This window comes from Papaver somniferum, unplaced genomic scaffold, assembly GCF_003573695.1.
Source record: "Papaver somniferum cultivar HN1 unplaced genomic scaffold, ASM357369v1 unplaced-scaffold_115, whole genome shotgun sequence".
In the NCBI taxonomy this organism is placed as follows: Eukaryota; Viridiplantae; Streptophyta; class Magnoliopsida; order Ranunculales; family Papaveraceae; genus Papaver; species Papaver somniferum.
This window is the reverse complement of record NW_020620492.1, coordinates 839,267-863,403: the sequence shown is the minus strand read 5'-3', so window position 1 is coordinate 863,403 and position 24,137 is coordinate 839,267. Positions and strand designations below refer to the sequence as shown.

At 37.8% G+C, this 24,137-nt stretch overlaps 1 protein-coding gene across 1 annotated transcript; it reads right to left on the bottom strand.

Annotated features, from left to right (window-relative positions):
- Nucleotides 1–19,533: 19,533 nt before the first annotated feature.
- Nucleotides 19,534–21,081, bottom strand: LOC113329073. The gene is made up of 3 exons (XM_026576042.1): nucleotides 20,441–21,081; nucleotides 19,975–20,216; nucleotides 19,534–19,538 (listed from the first exon to the last, which is right to left on the bottom strand). Exons 1-3 carry the CDS (start codon nucleotides 21,079–21,081, stop codon nucleotides 19,534–19,536), a joined length of 888 nt encoding a protein of 295 aa, XP_026431827.1.
- Nucleotides 21,082–24,137: the final 3,056 nt, after the last annotated feature.

Below are 24,137 nucleotides of genomic sequence, written 5' to 3'. Positions count from 1 at the left end.
TTCCTTTCTCAATATTCATCCGTACTACTGAACGCCTCCATGAATCTAACTCTTCAACAACATTCTGCTTTAATGAACATGGTGAGCCCTTTATACTTCTTCGACCGCGTATTCGTAGCATGTCGAGATCCGTTTCTAAATTCCAACTTGTCGGTTTACAGGAAGTCAATCATCACATGGCCAGCTTAGTGGAGATTATACTTGTCCGCGAGAAAATGAAGAAGGATGATGCTCAAATGAAGGCTTTAAAGAAGGAGCTTAACGAAGAGAAAAAATACTCCAGCAAGCAAGACAAGAAGGTGGAGAAGCTTCAGAGTAAGTTCTTCCCCATCGTATATCCATTTTTTTCCTTTCTCTTTATATCTGTTATTTTCTTATTTCATATTTCGTCAAGCTCAATGCATGAAACGTCAAATGGATGCTTTTGAAACGTCTTCCTCACTTGAAGATATTTGCTCTGAAAACCTGAACCTCTCAACTCAGAATGATTGCTATGTGACTCAAAATGAGATTCTGAATGAGAAGGTAGAAACTCTTTTCTCGCAAGTGGACCGTTTGTCTATCGATTGCTTTCATAACGAGGAATTGAATCATCATCTTCATGACGAGAATGAACGCCTCAAGTTAGAGCTTCAGCGAGTCAATAACTCTCTCACTACTTAGAGGAATCTTCATTCGTCATCATTATCTTTAATTAAGAGATTGGAGGAGGATAAGTAACGTACAATCAGTAAGAAGAATCAAGTTATGGTTGACCTTCGTAAATCTCAAAGCGTAGTTACTGGTTTGAACGAGGAGATTGATTGTTTGAAGAAAAAGGTGGAGTTTCTCCAAGCTCAGCTAGAAGTCTACTCGCTCCCAAAATCCGTTAAATCTTCTTCTCAAGCCAAGTATGTTGATCTTCATAAGAACAAGGGTACCCTCGTCATTCATCCTAACAAAGATACTTCGAAATCCGGGCATGGTAAAGGTTGGGACGATTCATATCACGAGTTATGCATTCATCTCTGAGAGTCGAATCTAGGAGTCTCCAGACTGGATCATTTGTATTTTGATAACCAAGAGACTTTGAATACTACTATCTTACAAATGGAAGGTAGTTTTAGTTGCGGTGTGTAGTTATGGTCAAGTCAGATTTCAAGTTTCTGATAAAATTTCATTTCGTCTTTGCAGAATCCGAAGAGCGCTACAAGAATCAGATCCTTCACCTTTCCCATGAAAGGGATGAGTCTCTCAACGAGGTTTCTTGCCTTCGAGACGATGTTAAGGATTTGAATGCTGATATCGACGATATGATGGAGGATTCCGCAAAAGTGGCAAAATTATCTCGTAGGAATACTCAGAACTACCCGGTATCCCTCTTCAACAATTTTTGCGACGAGCATGGTATTCCTCATCCCACTTGTCCTCTAGAGATTTTCTCTGACGATGAGCAGCCAGTCGACGACAGAACCGTCTCAGTCGAAGAAGAGAGGTTTGTTGGAGGTGACGAGGAGCAGAAGACCAAGGAGGCAAAGGTCGAAGAGGAAGAGACCAAGGATTCCTTTTCTTCTACAATCTTTTCTGGAAAACCCTCAAATCCCAATGCGGATATGGTGGTGATGTCCCTGAGATAACAGTCACTGATGGCATTCATCTTCAACAAAAATCTTAACTTTTCTTCTTCCATACTTTAAGTTTCACCTTTAATTATTTTTGAAGCAATTTCTATGTCTGGGCGCTCCAAGGCTTGGGGGGGCAAAACATATTGAATCCTTGTATTTTCGGTTGTTTTTTGAGTAATACTTTCGTTAGGCATATCAATATTGTGACTTTTCAACAGAGTGCCCCATCCCTCTAACCCTTTCGTCAAGTATATAACAAAATTTAAAGTATCTACTTGCCTATTATTCTTTTGTGGATTCACGAGGTATGAAATGGATTCATTTTATTTCGCATAAGTTTTGAACCCTGCTGCTTTCCCCATTGCATATTCTTATTTTGTGTTCTCGCCAGTGCCTCTCATGTTGTTCTTGTCTCTGGTTTCTTAAACATTTCTCCCCATCTTATTTGTTTGCCTTTGCCTCTTTTATACATTTGATGATAATACCGTTTCTGATTGCCTTTAGTGTTACTCCGGGTTATAACTGGTAGCGGTTTTAATTCTGCTTCTTATTCATCTGTCTCTTTTTGAGGTCTTATTGCGCCTCCTAATTAAGGTCGTATTGCGCCCCATCCTTTTTGAAGGATCTTAATTCGACGAAGTATCAGGCGCTTATTATTATTTCAAATAATAATCCATCAACCTCATCTTAACATTCGTTTTGAACCCCATCTCGCGACAACGTGACAGGCCTAGTTATTCCCATGAATATTATCCCCATGATATTGTCGTATTTTTTGGTCACACAGCTCCCTAATCTGGAGGGTTCCATCGCTTTATATTCCCCCTGATTGCCTCTTCAAGGAGGTTAACCCTAACATGCATGTTGGTCTCCTCCCATCCAGTTATTACGACATTCAGTTATTTTCGTGACTTCTTATCCCATTCGCCGATATGGCTTGTCGTTACGAAGTCACACCCTAAGTGGGGTTTCTTTTGGATCGAGTGAATCGTACCCAAGACTTTCCATACGGACATGGCAGGTAACGCTCCAGACGTCCCAGGCACCTGTATCTCAACCGAATACGTCGGTGCCTTGGTCATATTTCTGCACCCCTTACCGAAGGCCATCATAAAAGGGACCCTCAGCGGATAGGTTTTATCATTGCCCCTAGCTTATTTCTATGAGAGTTGTTCACGATGTGCGTTAGGTCTTTCCTCTTGCACTTCTCGTGCGAACTAGGGTGCACGTCGTGGATTCTCAGCCTTCCTAGGCGAAGGTTTTAACTTTCCTTAGAAACCGTTTACTTCGTGGGTCTTATTTTCCTCCTAATACGAGGTCTTACCTTGTCTTGGTTATGGTATATTTTGTTTTGATTACTTCATAAGTATGAGAATTCATATCCTTGAATTGATTCATCAAAATTCTGAAATATCATTGCCATCGTTTTATAAATCTGATACATTGCTTAAATGATAAATTCATTAAAATAAGTATAATCTTCTTGTTTCTACGATCCTTCCTTGGTTATTAGTATTCTTATTCTCGTGTTCAGACCGATACCTTTTCAACTCCTTCATCCCTACTTCGTTCCTGATCCTGAACAATTCCGAGAATAAAGGATGCTTTGTTGGTAGCGCATAGATGAACGAGCGCACTAAATCTTCTTCTGACAACCTTCCTTTCATCTCTCTGCAAATCGTATCCCATCTCTCCACAATACTTTGCAAGCTCTCATTTTCCCTTTGTTTTAACGAGAATAACGCTGCTATTTCTTGTTTTCAGGGATCACTTCTCGCACATTTGTTCATCATTTCTGGCCGCCCCTGCAATCCATATGTTGTCCGGACATTTCTTGTTGCTCCTCTCTTACCGGTCATCATCAATTGTTGTGTCCGATACTCCTTTTCTCTGAATTCCCTCTTGTTATTTTCTATGGCTCTTTTTAAATCTTCCCGTTCTTCTCGCTCTCTTCGCCTTTCGCTTTTCACCAATATTCTTGATGCCCTTCAGCTGCTAAATTTCTTCTCGAAGCGTTTTCTCCTCTTTGGGTGTCGTGCTCCGCTTGTTTTCCTTTCAGGTGATTGTGCTTAATTACGAGTTTCTCATTTTGTCTTTCTATCCTTATCCGCTCCCTTACCAGGTCTTCCTTCATTCGAATTTCTTGGTAAAGTTCTTCCTTTAATCGTTCCATCTCTTTATCTTCTTCGCAAGCGTCTTTCGTCCCGCTTCTTGAACTTCATGCTTTCTTACCTTCGTCGTTTCCCTCAGTCTCTGGTACCGATCCCCTTTTGCGTTTGGTAATGTTTGCCTTTGCTCCACCTCGTGGGGTTTGTTTTTCCTCGGCGAGAGGAGTTGCTTTCTCATTTTGTGTTGCTTCGCTTCCTTCTGCTATTTTCCCTTTCTTCGTCTTCCCACTTTGCTTTATTTCAATATGACCTTCCCTCTCCGGAGTCACCTTGTGGTCTTTTTCGTTGGCAACCAACATTTTATCTACCTCTTCTATACCCTTTTGGGACGTAGTTTGCCTTTCGCTTACTCCAATTGTGATTACCATCAGCTGCTCCGCCCTTTTTGCTTCACAACCTTCTTCTTTTGTTATGTCTTTCTTCTTAGTGTCTCATCATACTTATGGACATCATTTTCATTACATTCTCTCGCATCCTTTAGATCTCCTTTGATCTCTCCTACCGCACTTGGCATAGGGAATCGTATGGCTTGATGATATGTCGACGAAACTCCTTTTGTCCCATGTATCCATGGCCGACCTATAAGAGCGTTATAAGGTGAGTCTATGTCTATCACGCAGAATGTAACTTTTGTTTCCAACTCGCCAGCGAAATTCTTTACGACTAGTTCTCCCTTTGGCTTTGATGCGACTCTGTTAATGTAACACCTAGTGTTTTTAGCATGACGCATGCTAAATTATGCGCCATGGTATGATTTGAAGCTTCATTCAAAGCTTCCGTTACTTCGAAAGAGGTAGATTGGCTTAAGGCCAATACCGCGCCAAAATGGCGCAATATGTGTGGAATTTGGCCAAGATCCAAATATGGCATCATCATTATGCGTTACGACAGTTGGGTAGGTGTCCTTGAGCTTGCAGCGTAATCATTGCTCATTATGGAGGCTATTGGCTTAGAGCCAATATCGCACAATCATTGTGCATCATGCTAGAAAGGGCTGGCCGAACGAGTGTTGCGCAATTGTACGCAATGATTGTGAATGAACACAATCATTGCGAATGAACACAATTATTGCGAAGTACCGCAATCATTGCGATGCACAATGAAGCATGCATGTCTTTTGGTCCCTAAAACATACTTGTAGAAATTCCATTAAGACATATATATGAAGGGGACTTGGTTGAAGGTGCATATGCGGACTATGCCCCAAGTAAGCTTCATAGCTTAGACGGAAGAGTATAAATGATGTCTAAAGCTCATTTATAGTTGCGTAGCCTTGCGAAGAGGGCATTTGATACTTAGGCATCACTATGCCATGTCGTGGACCCGATGATAAATAACCATTGTGCATCTTGACGGAATGGCTTACGGACTAGGCCATTACCATTTTTGCTAGGCTACGGCCTTGCAAACGAGTTGGTTAAGCTTTTGTCCCTTCGAGGATGAACTACGGTTTGTGCTTGATCCCTTTAGAGTAGGGAAGGGTACGTAGGCAGCCGCAATGAGTTGTAGCATTGCCGGTCCAGCACGTTGGCCCCTCATATCATCTAAGCTCGTGTAGCGCCCCCTAAGCTAGCAGCTGACTAAACCAAGAGATTAACTAAATAAAGAGGCACTACGAATCTAAGTCAATACTTAAGAAATCAATTAAGAAATCTGCTACAAAAACTTAACCCAAGAACTATCCCCTCTCTGAAATATATACAAGAATTCCTCTCAAATGATACATATACAATAGTCATTTGGTTTACAAATAGAATATACAACATAATAAACATAGCAATATTAAACTAATTAACAGAGTCAACTCCTCGAAGCTTTCGTTGCGCAACTTTGGTTTGTCTCTGAAACTGAAGGTGAGAATGGGTGAGCACATCATCCCTAAAATGGGTGCCTAGCAGGAATAACATTCAACTTTAAAGAAATCATGAGCAAGATTTGGAAAACAATTCATGTTTTCCCAAACATCAAAGTGACTAAGTCACTGGAAATGCACAAACATGTATATGGACAAACTCCTTCTTCAAACAATGTACTATATTGAGTGTCGAACAATTCCTTACACACCCTATTAGTTTATATTAGTTCCAAATTCCACACCTCATAAGCATAAAATCTGAATTCACGTAGATATAAATGAAGGAGCGTATCCTATATACCACGCGTGGAAATTATCATTTCCCATAAAAATTCATAGTGACAAACATTACAAGTCCTTTCCAATTCATGGAAAGATTCAAAGAATCAACAGAACAATCATAATACAAACTAAACAATGTATGAAATGCACAAACAGACAATGCATGAGTTTGTAAAACATAAACTTTTGTAAAAGAAACAACAATGGTTTCAAAAGAGTTAAAAGTATTCCCACCTCTTTTGATGACAAGCCACGCCTACCTCGAGATCCACGATTCACTGGTTCATCCTTTGAATCGATCGTTGTTAATAGACTAATTGTTATTCATACAATCACTCTAAGAATCTAGCCAAAATGGCTCATACAAAAATTATACAAGTCTATCTCATGGTTCTAAGCCCATTTATGACTTTACACCTTTTCATTCTCTATCTTTAACATAGCTAAGGTTTACTAACTCAATTAGATTGGTTTTATAGTTCATTAAATATGTCTTATGAATATCTACAACTTTGTAGAAGAAGCCAAAAACTAATTCGGACCATAAGGGGTCCAAAACATCTAATTAAGAAAATTTCCCTAAGCCCAAGTCCACCAAAATCAACTAACAGTCACTAATGGTCGAACTAACGATCAAGGAGTTAAAGGATCAAAGTCCAGGATCAAATAGTCAAATTCTAAAGTCTAAATCGGTCAACTGGGTCAATTCAGGTGAAGACAGGGAACTCGGTGAGTCAACACGATTCAACTCAGTCATATAAACTGAGTCAGACAGAAAGGAACTAAATCAGACTGAATATGTTATATCAGACAGGTATAAGGTTCAAGCATGAGACATAAGCACAAGCCAAAGACAGTTGTAAGATCATTTTATCACTAATCTAATTTCAAACCTACATCTCAGTTCAACTTCAATTTACTCTTCTTTTACATTAATATCCAAATTCTATGTCTACAAAAACATTATAACACATTCAATCTAAAACAGAATTCCATAATTTAATTGCAACATTAAACTAAGCTTACCTAGATTTGCAGTTGCATGCTTTCACTAAGGCCACTGCTGAAACATGAATACAACCAACCACTCTCACTTCATCTCTGTGATTACAACTCCAGCTATAATCCTTAAACCAACAATCCACATAGCACCAGCAACTCTAAATATACAATTAGCTGCAGCTGCATCTCATCTCAACTACTATCTCCACTCTTCAGAACGGCATCATCAACATACATAACAACAGCTTCAACATATCATTTCAGCTCCCTCATTTAACCACCAGATACAGTTGCAACTCCAACTTCATTTCAATCCCCTTATACCAGTTCATGCATCTTAGCTTAATCACTTCAAACTTCATCTATACAACCAACAACATCAGTTTAACTTCAAAACCGGTCTTAATACAATCATCCTGCAGATTACAATCTCACTTCATTCAAAATAAACTTAAGTTATAATTATAAATACATTCCATCTCTGTCATACCCATTCCAATTAACATCTCCAATAACAATCACATATAATCAACAAAGAAACTAAACAATTTAGACGGACAATTACCTCAAAACAGAGTGTCTCAACCAATTGAAATCAATCTCTTCTTCAATCTGAATCATCAGTTCATCACAGCCAATTCCATCTTTGAAATACTAAATCCATGAACCTCTAATCCATTATTCAACCAATTCTAACCTCAATCAAACCAAACCCTAACTTCTCATATTGACAACTAACTGTTCTTTTTTGAAATTAGACTCATAACCTTCATCTTCATCACATCATATCGGTAAAACCCAAATTTTAATATCTTGTTATTTCACTCAATTACTTCATCATCAACCCAAACTCGTAAATTGGGGATGAACATAACACTAACCCTGATTCACTGATTCATCACCGAATCAACTTCAAAACTTCAATTCAATCAAAACCCATCTTTATTTCGTCAATTAAACCTTCAATTTCATCTTCTAGTTCTTCATCTCAATAATCAAATATATAAACCCTAATTCCGATTCTCTGAGATTCAAACTCTAGTTGTTCTACTTCACAATTCACGACCACTCCATCTTCTCCATCATATATCACTACTACCAGTTGATTTCCCTTAGGTTCTTGATATCATAAACTCAACAATCTTCTCACGGGAACAAGAACAGAGAAAACAGAGGAAAGAGGAAGAAGAAAGAGGAAGAAACAAGAAGAAGAAGAAAACAAAGAGAAATATGTTTATTCTCTCGATTTGGGTAGGGATAAGGTCGACCCGATTGCTGAGTTACCCACTCGCTTCGACACGTACAGCCACAAGAATAATATTCAAAATTACTATTTTACCCTCTGAACTCAACTTAATAAATCTTCTTCATCCCATGTCCGAATGACGCGTGCGAGCAATCCATTTCGTTAATTTTTTGAGATCTATCCAGCGGTACTAGTCTCGTATTTAGATTAATCTAGAGTCGTTAATGTCTTTGAAGTGTAGTTATTTTAAAAAAATTTTAAAAATAAATATTAATAGGGTGATACCTGTCACAATCCTAAGAGATGGGGTAATCTAGTCTTTTCATTATATCTAGACACCCCTTATCCACCTCCATGGGTGGGGATGGGAATCTAGGACCCCTAATTATTTCGTGAGGCGTCCAATTAAACGAGGCTCTATATGTATCTTATTTTTTCAGGGGTATAATTGGCATGGAAACTAGAATATAACGTATCTAAAATCCGTACCGTGGAATTTTACAAATTTTATCTCGTTAGAAAGATTATAAAGAGATCTATACAATGAGTACAAACAACAATATCAAATTTAGAGTTTTTACGAAAAAAATGGTGGTGTTTATCCTTTTAGACACGATTTTCGAAAATTGAATGCATAACTATTATGTAAACCACCACAAAAGATGCATAACATATTATGCTGCAATATTTTGGTTTATGCGTCAAATAATTTTCCGTTGTAAGTAATAAAATAATAAAACGACGTACTCCCTCTATTTCAAGAAAAGTGATCCTTTCACTTTTTCAATTTGGCCTATTTTTAGATAATGTCAGGGATCACAAATTTTCTTTTACAGTCCCATTGCAGCGGTGTTTCGGTTTCCTTCTGTCAGCGCTCCCCACCGTGGCAGCGGTGTTCTAGTATATCTTATAGATCCAGGGGAAGTCTAAGAGTTTGCAATCTTAAAGTTATGAACATAACAATGTCAGGTAAATGGTGCTGGAGGTTTGGAGTTGAAAGGAAAAGGTTATGGCACAAAATATTCATATATACATACGACAGTGATTATTCTATGTGGATTCCAAAAAAAAGTGAAATCACCGTATGGTGTGTCTTGTTGGAGAGCCACTGCAGATAATAAGGAGTTAATTTCGGCAAACTCTAATTTGGTCATTCATTCTGGCAAGCGAATTGCATTCTGGAACGATATCTAGAATGTTACAACTTCACTCGCAGCTTTATTCCCAAGTCTTTTCAGAGTTTGCAGAGACAAAAATGTTAAAATAGCAGACAAAGTTACGGAAGATGGCAAATGAAATTTTATCTTCAAGAGATTATTTTCTGACATAGAAGCCTTGGAGTTTGCTTCTCTTGTCTTGACAGTGGGTGATACTCCTCCTACGCTGGATACATTACCTGATACTAGAAGATGGACCCTTCAAACTTCAGGTATTTTCAGTTTTAGTATCATTTGATGGTTCTAATGATTTCACTGTCTCCTTTATTTGGAAATCAGAGATTCCACCTAAAGTAAAGTTTTTGGTTTGGTGTCTGGTGCACAAAAAACTTAACACATTATATACTTTAAATCACAAAGAAATGTTATTATACAACTATTGCAATCTGTGTACAATGAAGAATCACAAGACAATTTATTTCTCCACTGTAAAATTGCTTCCAAAATTTGGCATCCTATTTCTCCGGGTGGTACCTGGGCATGGGTATTTCCTAGCTCAATGTTGTCTTTAGCTCATTGTAGGGATTTTAATCATTTCTCCAGTTCGGGTAATTTTGTTAGGGATTTGATTCTGGTAGCAGTTGTATGGGTTATTTGGCGTGAACGTAATTGCATAAGGTTTGAAACTGAATACATATTCAAGATTGACCTAGACCTGATTATTGATATCAAGACTATGGTGCTTAGTTGAGCTGCTGAGGAGGGAAAAAGAGTTCACCTGAATGTTGCAAGTTCCCATCATAATACCTGGGAATCTATATTCATGTAATTTACAACTTTTTTGTTTTCACTCTTTGCTACCTCTTGTAGATAATTGTCACTACAAAACAGGTGGCTTCTAGGGACGGTCATTTTTTCGAAACCGTTCCTAGAGATGGTTATTTGGGACGTTCATGATCTGACCGTCCCTATAGATCACGGGATAATTAATTTAAGGCTATTTTTAGGCCGTCCCTAAAAGAAAGTATGACAAAAAAATATTACTAACGGTAGAATAGGGGACGGACATAAAACCGTCACAAATGCTTCTTGGGACGGTTTTAGGGCTTTTTGGGACGCTTTTTGGCCGTCCCAAGAGACCTCCTATTTTGTAGTGTGTACAATCCCCTCTTCTAATAATATTCACTCTTTCGATCAAAAAAAGTATATCCTATATTTACCGAGTAGAAAAAAATTGGAGACGATTTTTATGTAATTATGTATTTTTCTTGTGTTTTTTTCTCCTCCTTTGGTAGAGCTCTTTGTAAAAAAGTTCACCTAATCTATTTCTCTGTTTCCAGAGAAAAAAATCAAATATAAAAGAGATAACACTACAAAATAGCAAAAGAAATATAAAGAATTTAAAATTGACTTCTTTTAAATTTAGCTCATACTTTTATTAACTATAGCCCACGTAAAATAAATCATTAATTCAACCAAACGTGTTCTTATTATTATTAACATAACCCATAAAATTAAACATGATTTTTATATATAGCCTATCAAATCCCTAAATCAAAAAAATAAAATAAAGTTAATTATGTAATATGTGCGCATATATAATTGATGATCTTAGAATACCCAGTTTCATGTAATCATGATTGGGAAAAAAAATCATCTTTGAATCTTTTTAAAGAATAACAATGGTTATGGAGTTTTAGAAATTTGATTTTAGGAAAAGAATCAAAACCTTAGTTGATTTTATTTCTTTTTTCGATCGATATTGTTGTGGAGAAGTTTTAAAGGAATAGTGAGAATATATAACCTCAATTGATAATCATGATTTGGAAAAATAACATCATTTTATAGAAAAGGTGAAAAGTTTGGGTTTAATTTTTCTGTTTTTTTTTTCTTTTGAGGAAAAAGTAAAGAATTAAGGTTTATAATAAGGCGATTTGTAAGAATAATGAGAGAAAGATTATAATAGGGTGATTTATAATTAAAATATAATTTAATTTGGATCAAAACAAAAAAATTAGGGTTCATATTTTGATTTTGGGGAAGAAGTATGATTATAAGTTAAAAAATTAAAACTCTTTTGATAATTTTGGTTTTTCGTTTTAAGTTAAATTTTTTGGACTATGATTAATAAAAGCATGGGCTACATTTAAGAGAAGCCTTAAAATTAATGCATCAGTTTAACAATTCATTGTATTCGAAACTATAAATCAAGATTTTTCCATATGATCAATATGTATATTCATCCAAAACAAATTAATCAAAAACCGGCCTTTTATTTAATTGAAATTTCTGTCATGCCAAAACATACATGATATTTAAAACAACAACAAACGTACATGTAAACTTCAATCTAAGCACATTAAATACCTAACTCATCATCATCAATCCTTAGATGTTCTTCCAACAAAACCAAACTGGGTGTTCATATACGACGGGCCAGCCTACACGATATATATATCCATATTGATCGATACACTAACATATCAACAGTGGATTCTGACACTTTGGAATCGAAACCTGAGACACCTAACTATATCACTGTTAGAACGAACTTGTTTACTGCGACACCCACGTTGATTGTAGAAAGTAATACCAGTCCCAGTGTAATCAAAAAGATAACCACCGTGATAGGCTGCGGGAATATTTGTGCACCCACAACGACGGATAGTCACACCATTTCCGGAGCAACGCCCTGCCCAGACTGAGATGGAACTAGCATTTGCAAAGTCGGCAACTAGACATACAAACACAAGAACCATCAAAAAAGGAACCAGGGTTGATGAATTTTTGGTTGCCATATCAATTGATATGAGCAAAAAAAGGATTTGCAAAGCGTAAATGAGTAAACTGTAGTGCTTTTCTCTTTGAAACGAGTAAAGTGAAGTTGTTTGGTTGGTGATGACATTATGTTTTTTCACTCGGTATTTATAAGCAAAATTTTGTATACGAGGTAAGCCCTTATTGGTGGTGGTATTCAAATACTATCTCGACGTCAGTGATAGTGATCATAGTAATAAAATTTTTTTGGTGGTATCAACGAACTGGTCTAGTCGCATGTACGAATTGAATTAGAAGAAAGATAATGTAAATATTACGATAAACTTGATAAACTAATCATTATTCTATTATTCTCTTCAATGATTCGAAAGTTGACTTGCAAGTTTTGATGGGATGCCATTTCAAGGTTTTGTAGTCTATGATTTTCTTTGATCGGCCCTTTTTTTTCTTTTTTGAAGTCAATGATAAAACTCTCTCTCGGAGCCTGTTTGGTAGGTTGGAGAAGATAAAGGTTCTGAACAAGATTTTTTCTTTTCGAAGGGTTCTAAACAAGAAATAGATACTCTTGGTGAGGACGTGAGTGAAAGTTTTTGGCCCGAAAAACTGACTTGTCTAAGGTTGTGTCTGATAGGAGTTAATTTTATGTAATTAACAATCTTTTATTGTTACAGATATTCGATGGAGTTGATTATATGCACTATAAGTTGACTCACGAGATCAGCATGGAACCAAACCTTTACTTGAAGCTATAATGAATATTGAACTCCATTATTCCCAAACCAACCTATATGTAATTTCGCTCACATCCGAGCTATTGTTGGTGTCCTCTTTCTCGTGTACACCTCGCAGGAGTAAAGGATTTTTTTTGGTTTTTTTGAAAGAAAAATGATATATTAAAAGAAAGAGATATATACATGTTATTTACAAAGAGAGGAGGCCAGATGCTTCATAAAAACCAACAAGGAAACGTATGAAGAAACTATCTCATGTTCTCTATAAATATATCAGAAGATGTATATCCAGTTTTATGGCACAAATAAGCTCATCATTGGACTTAGGTCGACCTCCATGTACTCTTCTATTGCTCTCTAACCACAGCTCCCAGCAAATCGCGAAAGGGATTAGATGCCAACCCAATTTAATCTTCTTTGAAACCCTGTTGATCCACCAGCTCTGAAAACAGTTCCTTAAACTATTGCTCCTTACCCAGTTTACCTGTACGGAATCGAGAAAAATATCCCAACAGAATCTTTCCATATCACAGTGTACGAAGAGATGATCCTGAGTTTCCACATGATTATTAAACATTAAGCAAAGATTTGAATTAATCTCCACTCTTCTGTTCTGCAGCATTGCCCTGGTTGGAATTGAGTCATGCATCCCGGCCCAAATCAGAAACAGTACTTTCGGCGGAACTATCTTGCTTGACATGACTTTTTAACAGTCCTAATCCTCGTCCGACTTTGTCAGTTTTGTATATAAATCCTTCGAAGAGCACACACCTTCAATAAGATCTTCTTCCTATGCTACCAGGACGACTTACCATGTAATTCAACTCCAACAAATCTATACGTTCATCTGGGTCAAGTTCCCTTGAAAAAACAAAACTCCACGTACTTCCTCTCATCTTCTCTACATTATTAAATTTTTGTTTGCTAATCTTGTAAAGTCTAGGATATTTATCCTTGAGCGCACCTTTGTAACTCCACCAATCGTGTCAGAATCTAGTACTCTTCCCATTCCGTACATGCATATTCACAGCACTATAGAAATCTTGATTAGCTTTAAGAATATTATACCACATACTTCTTCCCACTGGATCCTTAGTTTGCAGCGAAACTAAACAATGCTTCTCTGCTTTTCTTTTTTTCACACATAATTTTTCTTTACCAGGCTGCTTTCTCGTTACAGTATCTTCCATGCCACTTTGCCAAGAGAGATTTGTTGATATATCGCAGACTTCTTATGCTTAACCCTCCATGTTTTCTAGCTAGACTTACAAATCTTTTTCTCTTACTCTACACAGGAATGAAGTTTCTCCTTCTCTTCTTGTCCATCTCCTTTTTTCCGAATGAGTATCCATAGCTTCTTCCATTGCATCCATCACCCAAAACGCCATATCAGTTGATAAATGTATCCATGATCTATAACCTCCTCTCTTCTTCTCTTCTACTCTAAATCCTGTTGTGTTACCTATCGTCTCCATGGAAACAAAAAAGATTTTTCTCTCGAGGTAGAGCACTTTTTGTGCTCCTTCTCTCCATTGTTGTTTTTTGTTTGGAAGGGGTTTTATATTCGACTCAGGAGTTAAGAGTTTGAAGGCTTATAAACCATAAACAACCAGTATTGAGCACACTTTTGTTGGCCTAACTGTTCGCAGAGTTGCAAGATTTTTCCGCATAATTTCTATTGCGGTCAACAGATTTATGATTTGTCAAATTAGATATTTATGTCTTCACAATTTTAATAAAATCACCTTCTACCAACCTTACATTCTCAGCAAACACTGCCACTGATACTCTAAAAAACCGAATAGTAAAACTTCATTATAAGAATATATTAAACACTACAAAAAAAGATATTTTATATGGAGGTCCACCTCAAGAAAGAAGAAATTTTTCATACATATACATGGGAATATGGATATATATATATACAATGGGTATCACCCCGGCCTATGGCCGGGGCTAAACCTTTTTGATTGTTATTTGTTGCATGGTACGTTTCTACGCCTATTTTTTATTTTTATTTTTGGATCTTGTGTTATTAACGGTGTTCAACTTTGCCCATATATTAGCATAATCAGACTCTATACTCGAAAATAACCAGGGCATGCAACTCTCTGTTTTTGGTTGACTGCACCAAATCAGCCGGGGCCCTTAATATCATTTGAAATAACAAATAACAGTTGAGATGATCTCGTAATGTTTTTCCGAAAGAATGAAATTAGTCCTGTCTGAATGTCCGGACCGTGGATTAGAAATCTAAAATCAATAGTAGTCCTCATATTAAAATTTGCGGTAAGCTTATAAGTTAACTGGAATCTACAGTCCCGATATTTTATTCATTGGGTCAAATTAGCTGGCCCTTTAAATTCTTCTGAAATAACGAATAACAATTACACATAATCATCCGTTTTCACATATTTTATCACCGGGAAGAATTTTTTTTTGTCCTTAATTACGTGGTCATTTATGTTATTACAGTCTTAACTTCCGATAGATCTATTATTCTCCATCGATTTTACCATTTGTTTATCATAAAATTAGCCGCGAGTCTATAAATTAGTCGGGACCCGTGACCCCAATATTTTGTTGGCAGGGTCAAATAATCTGTATACCTAAGGCCCTGGTTGTGGCCTCTTAAATAGCTTTGGAGTAACTAATAACAGTAGCCATGTTGATGGCCATTTTCCTTCGCACATTTTTATTATCAGAAGATTAGTTCTTCTGTGCTCGATTATGTGTTCAGCCTGAACAAACTAAATCAACTATTAATTTTCTATCAAATTCACATTTCTTCACCTCCTACTTGGAATAATTCATTTAACTATAATTAATCAATCGCAGTCTTTGGTAAGGTGGGTTCCGCGCCAATGTTTTTTTTGACCAATCCCACATGCTTCGTTCTATAAACATATATAATGCAAATAGAGAAAGCTCTGAAAGGAATTTGTATTTGTATAGAAGTATAAATATCGACAGGCTTCTGTGTTAGCTTGTTGACATGTGGAGATTCCACTAATCCAAAAACTTTTGAACTTACCTTTTTATGCAAGCTACAACCCAAATTATGTACACCAGCTGAAGTATAGATTTGAAACAATTCACCATGCTTCAAATTCATATCCCATGCTATTAGCAACACTTTCTATATTGGCAGGCTTACGTGTCACTAAATTTATCCTCTTCTACACCGATAAGACTTATCCTCTTTCGACTCTTTGTGAAGAGTGACGAATTCATGGCAGCGACCCAGTGGAACCAAGCTGGTAATGTTTATAATACAGCACATTTAGTCATATTTCGTTTATAGCTAGCTATGTCCGGTAATCTTCAGCAAATGCTACCCAAATTCTTCTTCCAACTCTTTGGAAATAGCTAACGAATTCATGGCAGCTAAATTCAGCCATATTCCGTTTACAGTTAGCCATGTCCGGTAATCTTCAGCGAATACTACCCAAATTCTTCGTCGAACTCTTTGTAAACTCTTAGAATACAAAACTTGTATATGGAAAGTTTGTATATGGAATAGTTTTCACCAATGTGTCGACTATCATCTTTTATTGAGTATATATATGTTTACAAATATATTGAATATATCACAGCAAATTCCTAGGATCTAAAACAACTAATGGAGATAATACAGGAAAGTTAGAGCTGCCATAACGGTGTACACAAGACTCGGAGTTTACATAAGACTCGGATTGTACACAAGACCTGCGCTGTGGGTACACGCCAACTTGCTTGGTAGTACGTTGTTGCAGTTTGCCACTGCTCTGGCAGTAAAACATGGCCAACTTGTTTGGTAGTTTGCCACTGCTGTGGCAGGTTATGTGCAGACGTCCAATACCCCCCTCAAGTTGGAGCGGGAGGATTATGAGGCCGAACGCCCAACTTGCTGACAAGACGTTTGAAGTGATCCACACCAAGCGGTTTAGTGAAGAGATCAGCCAATTGAGCTACAGATGGAATATAGGTTGGTTTTATAAGACCAGACATCAATTTTTCACGAACAAAATAACAATCGATTTCGATATGTTTAGTGCGTTCGTGAAACACCGGATTTTCAGAAATGTGGATGGCAGCCTGGTTGTCACAATAGACTGGAATTGGCTTCGGAATGGTAACACGAAGATCAGTGAATAAATAATGTAACCATTGTAACTCAGAAGTTACCCTGGCTAAAGCGCGATATTCTGCCTCAGCAGAAGAGAGAGAAATAGTGGATTGCTTCTTGGATTTCCAAGAGAGAGGACTATCGCCCAGCATGGTGAAATATCCTGCCGTGGAACGACGAGTAATTGGACAACCTGCCCAATCCGAATCAGTGTAACCAGTGAGTGACAAAGAGCTGGTGGCAGAGAGAAATATGCCATGACTAACAGTACCTTTGAGATAACGGACCACACGATAAGCAGCATCCAAGTGACCAGAACAAGTCTGTTGCAGAAATTGACTTAAATAATTCACAGAATAAGTGATATCAGGACGAGTTACCTGAAGGTAGAGTAGTCGACCAATTAAGCGCCGATAAATACTCGGATCAGGTAGAGGATTTCCTGAGTCTGGTAATAATTTAAGATGTTGTTCCATAGGAGAAGCAACAGGTTTAGCTCCCAAGAGACCAGAATCCTGAACAATGTCTAGAATATACTTACGTTGTCCAAGAAAAATACCTTTTGGAGAACGAGAAACTTCAATGCCTAGAAAGTATTGCAGACGTCCAAGGTTTTTGAGCGAGAATTTTGCTTCCAGTTTATGTTTAAGATCTTGGATGGCAAAGGTATTATTACCTGTAATAATGATATCGTCGACATAAACCAAAACATAAATAGAAACTGCGCCTTTGTGAAAAAGAAAAAGCGAATAATCAGCATGTGACTGTATAAAACCTTCCTCAAGTAATGCAGTAGAAAATTTAGCAAACCATTGACGAGATGCTTGCTTAAGACCATATAGAGATTTATTGAGTTTATAAACACGAGTATCTCCCTTTTTCTGAAAACCAGGAGGTAGTTTCATATAAATTTCTTCATGAAGATCGCCTTGTAGAAAAGCATTATTGACATCTAGTTGGTGTAGAGGCCAATTGAAAATGGCAGCAATAGACAATAAAACACGAACAATGACCAATTTAGCAACAGGAGCAAAAGTGTCATGGTAGTCAATACCTTCCTGTTGTGTGTATCCTTTTGCAACCAGGCGTGCCTTACGACGCTCAATGTCACCATTCGGTTTATATTTAATTTTGAATACCCATTTACAGCCAATGACAGATTTTCCAGGGGGAAGAGTAGTTATAGTAAAGGTATCATTATCTTTTAGAGCAGTATGCTCTCGAAGTATGGCATCACGCCACTCTGGAATTTTAATGGCCTCCGTAAATGATCGTGGTTCATCATTGGTAATAACAGAAGAGAGAAAAGCACGATGTTGCGGAGTGAATTTATCAAAAGAAATATAATTTGTAAGAGGATATAGAGAGTGGGATGTACCTTTGTTAACAGAGCAAATGTAATCTTTCAAGTGAGAAGGGCGATGATGTTCCCTGGTGGATCTGCGTAAAATATTGTCAGTAGTAGGAATAGGGTGAGAAGAAACTATGGCATCAGGAATTACGCCCGGAGAACTGGGTATAGAGTCAGCCACATGAGAGGTAGCGTCACTTGGAGCTTCTGTGAATGAACCAGAGTTAGCATCCTGCAAAGGAGGTGAGAAGATAGGATATGATATATCTATCACAGGGTCTGGTGGAACATCAGACCTGGATTCCTCATAGAAAAAATCAGAATTTATAGAGGGGACAATAACATTGTCAGATGTTAACTTAGCATCTTTGAAAGGAAATAGATGCTCATGAAAAATAACATCTCTAGATACAAATGTTGTCTTTGTTAGAAGATCCAAAATAATGTAACCTTTGTGATTATAAGGATATCCCAGAAATATACCAGGCTTAGCTCGAGGATCAAATTTAGAAGTGATTTTTGTGTTCCGAGCATAACATAAACAACCAAAAATACGTAGATGTCGATAATTAGGGACAGTACCAAGGAGAACCTCATGTGGAGTTTTATGTTGCAAAACAGGAGTAGGCATTTTATTAATAAGATAGCATGTTGTAAGTAAACATTCACCCCAATAAGTGATTGGTAAATGGGATTGAAAACGTAGAGCACGGGCTACGCTAAGGAGATGACGGTGTTTACGTTCCACAACACCATTCTGTTGAGGTGTGGAAACACAACTCCGTTGATGATGAATACCATGGTCTCGAAACCATGTTTGTATTTCTCGGGATAAAAACTCCGAGCCATTATCAGATTGCAGTTTTTGCAAGGATGAAAGAAATGGAATTTGAATACCAGTGGAGATTTGATTAATTTTGTTAGAATATTGGGTAATAACAAAATTAAAAAAATACTTAATAAATTTAAAAGTTTCACTTTTGGTGTGCATGAGATAAATCCACGTACAGCGTGAAAAATCATCGACTATGGTGAGAAAATATTTAGCACCTGTGAGTAAAGGTGTCATAAAAGGACCCCATATATCGCAATGAATAAGTTCAAAACAGCGTTTCGAAGACAATGAAACTTTATTAAAAGATAAACGACTTTGTTTTGCCAATGGACATACATCACAGAAGTGATTAGAATTAGATTTAATATAATCAAAATTACGACAAAGAAATTTGAGACGGTCTGGGCTAGGATGACCTAGCCTGCAATGCCAAACATCGGCAGACGCTTTATTACATAAGATTGTATTGGAAGATTGCTGAGGATGAACTTGGAGATGATAGAGACCAGAGATAAAATCAGCCTGACCAATCATTGTTTTCGTGACACGGTCCTGAAAGAAGCAGACATTGTCGAAGAAATAAGCGACACAATTAGTTTGGCGAGTTAACTGACTCACAGAAATAAGGTTGAATTTGAAATTAGGGATATGATGCACATTTGACAGTTTAAGGGTAGGCGAGAAAACAACTTCGCCAATATGCTTAACAACGGAGAATGATCCATCCGGTAGTTGCATTTGAATCAGTGATTTAACAGGCATATAGGAATGAAAATAATGCAATGAGTTACAGATGTGGTGTGTGGCACCACTGTCCACAAACCAAGGATCGGAAAAAGAGGTTGATAAAGTGATACCTGCGAAATTGGAACGAGGTTCAAGCTGTGCAGATTCTGGCGCAGGGTTGATTAAGGCCAAAAGACGTGCATATTGGTCAGCAGACAGCGTCGGAAGAGCATGCGGAATGGCAGACGCATCAGCTGGTGTAACTGCAGTTGCTGCAGTGAGATGCATATTGCTGTTAGCCGGAGATGGAGAGCTACTGGTGGTGGCAGGAAAACCATGAAGTCGATAACACTTGTCTCTGACATGACCAAGTCTGTTACAATAGTCACAGAATGGACGCTGACTTTTATTCTGGTTCGCTGGAGGTCGAGAAATGGAGGAGAAGTGACGATTGGAACTGAGAGCAGCAGCATCAACTGTTGGAAGAGGAGCATCAGTGATGTTTTGTTGTTCTTCCTCTTGCTAAACAAGGTTGAAAATACGGCGTGCAGTGGGGAAGGGTCCATGGTTAGGATTTGGCTGCGAAGGTTAGAAAACCTGTCGTGCAGACCCTGCAGAAACTCCATGGCACGCTCCCTTTCAAGTCTCTCAATCATGTGCTTTCCAGCACCACAAATACAAGCTTCAGTAGAAGCAACCAGGGAATCATATTGATCCCACAGTGTCTTGATTTTTGTATAGTAGAGAGAAACAAGCATGGATTCCTGTTTGATGGAAGCAATAGAGGACTTTAAACGGAAAAGAATCGGAGCATTGGAAACACAAAACCTCACCTGTAAATCCTTCCAGATAGCATGAGAATTGGGGGCATATAAACAGCTAGCCCTGATGTCTGGTTGGCAGGAGTTTAGAAGCCAACTGCCTACAAGGTCGTCACATCTCTTCCAACATTGAAACTGCAACGCATCTGTTGGGGGAGGGAGAGAACCATCAACAAAACCAAGCTTACCCTTAGCATTCAAGGATTTTGTGATTCCTCTCACCCAGGAACCATAATTATCCCCTTGCAAAAGAGGAGAAGATAACACTGTTGGAGGGTTATCACTAGGATGAATTATGTAAGGGTCTAGGGTTCTAGGATTTCCTGAAGGATTGATGTGGGTTTCATTGGTTTGTGTGGGATTTCCGGAAGAGTTGTGAGCTGGAGAGTTTGGGGATGAATGATCGGATGCAGTCATTGTGAATGAAGAGAAAATAAGGACAGAGATGAAGCGGAAGATTTGATATTAAGGTTCCTAGGATCTACAAGGATACCATCTTAGAATACAAAACTTGTATATGGAAAGTTTGTATATGGAATAGTTTTCACCAATGTGTCGACTATCATCTTTTATTGAGTATATATATGTTTACAAATATATTGAATATATCACAGCAAATTCCTAGGATCTAAAACAACTAATGGAGATAATACAGGAAAGTTAGAGCTGCCATAACGGTGTACACAAGACTCGGAGTTTACATAAGACTCGGATTGTACACAAGACCTGCGTTGTGGGTACACGCCAACTTGCTTGGTAGTACGTTGTTGCAGTTTGCCACTGCTCTGGCAGTAGAACATGGCCAACTTGTTTGGTAGTTTGCCACTGCTGTGGCAGGTTATGTGCAGACGTCCAATATAAACAGCTAATGAATTCATGGCAGCGACCCAGTGGAACCAAGATGATAATTATGGTTTAGGCTTTCTGTCTAATATTTCAATGGGTGGTCGTGGTTTTTTCTGGCTCGATTAGTTGTTCTAAATCGGTTTCCCTGCAAAGAATTCGAATCCAAAGCCAACCCATATCTCTTGATCACATATATATGGACTCCAGATGCTCGATAACTCATCAACTAATCACCTAAAAAGACGGCAGCAAGATCACCGCCAAATAATAATAGATTTCTTAAAACTCGATTCTTGCCCCAAATCGATTTCCGTACAGAGAATTCCAATCAACCCGATAACTGCTATATCAGGCTATCAAGTAGTCAACCTACATGCCAACAAAATTGCAGCGTTTTTATAGGCATTTATAAACTCCAACTTCTACCGATTCCGTTTCCTTATTAAACTCTGTTCTAGAATTATATCAGGACATATTATGGAAGTGCAGTAAAAACAGCAATTAATGTCGGCTATATCTGGCACATATATATTTCCTGAAACAGAGCTATATTAAATAACGTCCCTTATACAAGGCACTATAACACCAAACTAGATTTTGTGCCCGTGCCTACGCACCGGACGGATCCGAAATCGCTTTGCCTCGCCATCTCTTGATGCATGCTCAGGATTTTTGATTTGGTGTAGCTCGGCTTCGCCTCGCCCCGTCCGATACATTCTTTGGATTTTTTATTAATGTCTCGGATTTTTTTTATTATATCTTTTACTTTTAACCATATTTTTGATTTGGTATGATGTGGCTTCGCCTCGCCCCGTCGTGCATTTTTGATACACTTTTGATTTGGTATGGTTTGGCTTCCTCTCGCCCCGTCGTTTAGGATTTTTGGTGCGTCTCAGCTTCGCCTCGCCCCATCGCTTCGAAATCTGAGATTGTTATCTTCACACACACATTGTGTATTTTTGCAGCAATATGGGAGATATGCCCACGATACAGCACACTGCCTAATTAGCAAATTTATTGTTACACCTTAGTGATATCTCTCAAAATTTACTCCATATTACTGGCCATAAGATTACACGTATTGAAATAGATGGTGGTGTGCTATATCGATCAGCTGATAGGAAGGTATGGATTGCTTGAATTTCAGACATGTCAGACAAATTGAAGAGCATTTAAACAGAAAAACTGCTACAACTTAAAAGACGGATCACATTAGAATATCATCAGGTGGTATAGCAACTAACAGTCTCGCTAGCTAATCTATTTGTTTGGGGGGTGTTCCCTCGGAGAAGTACAGTATGTAAAGCTACGAAGCATTGAAGCAGAAAAGCTTGGTTGGATTGGTTCAATAGCAAACCAGACTGAAGCTGCTCAGATTATAAAGCTATAATAATGACATCACATCCAGATACAACTCTGTCAAAGAGGCATGCATAAAAAACAATTTGAGTATATATTGAGGATAATTACCGTAAAAAAAGTAGTATAGCACATCGTTCTTAGGCCAGGGATGCAAGGGAAGAAAAAAATACCATTTGGGGTGGGTCAGAAGTATTTCCCACCTATTTTCTTCAGATTTCCTCCAACTATATCAAGCTTCACGTCCTTAAGTTTGTCACTGTAAATTTGAAGCCTGTAAGCAGATATATACTCTCTTGCCCAATCACTGAAGTCAGCACCGCCTATAATTTTTCCAGTTTTGAGTAAGTTGATGGCGTCCACCAATGTTTACCTATCATGTTCCTAGAACTGTAATCTTTCCTTTCCTCGAAATTCTTTAAATTTTCCTTTGCATTTTCATGTATTTCATCCTGAGGTGTTTCATATATGAAAACTGAACCGTCCTTCGAGACTTTTGAAACCAACCGTATATATTTCTTGAAGTTGTACCAAGAGAATTATGGTGGAAATCCCTTTCAGTACTTTCAAGAACAGCTGCACAAACAACCTCTGCAAGCAAAGAAAAGACACATACTGATTTTTTCATAAAGTGATTACGATGGTGCCGTACATACTGTTTTTCTTATGCTAGCTCTCACTGAATGAAAATACTATTGTCAGGACTTCAAAAAAAAATTCAAAACCTTTAGCAGTTTAAAGAATGAGGAGTCGCCTCTGCAAGTATTAGAAAGGAGAATTTTTCATGTCAGGACCAACTGATGGTTATTGATCCAAAGTAACTAACCATTAGAAAATGAATGAAAAGCGGATCAGTAAGTCAGAATATAGATTCTGGTGAATATCTTCCACAGAACTTGTGGATATATTAGAGTCTTATTTATACTAAACTTGTTACAGAATTTTTTACAGAATATTTCAAAATACTGTTAAGGAAAACAGATTCTTGACTGAGCTACAGCTAACAAGAGACGCTACTTAATATCCTTACGACTAGATTCTGTTGTAGACATGTTCAGTTGAGAGTCTGGAGAAGGACTCGCAGCAGTATGACTAACACCGTCCCTCAAGTTGAACTGGAGTTGACGAATGTGCAACTTGTCTCTGATGAACTGAAACCTCGGCGAGGGTAAACCTTTGGTGAAGATATCAGCTAGTTGATCACGACTGCTGACAAATTTAACAAGTAACTGTTTGCGTGCAACCCTTTCACATACAAAGTGATACTC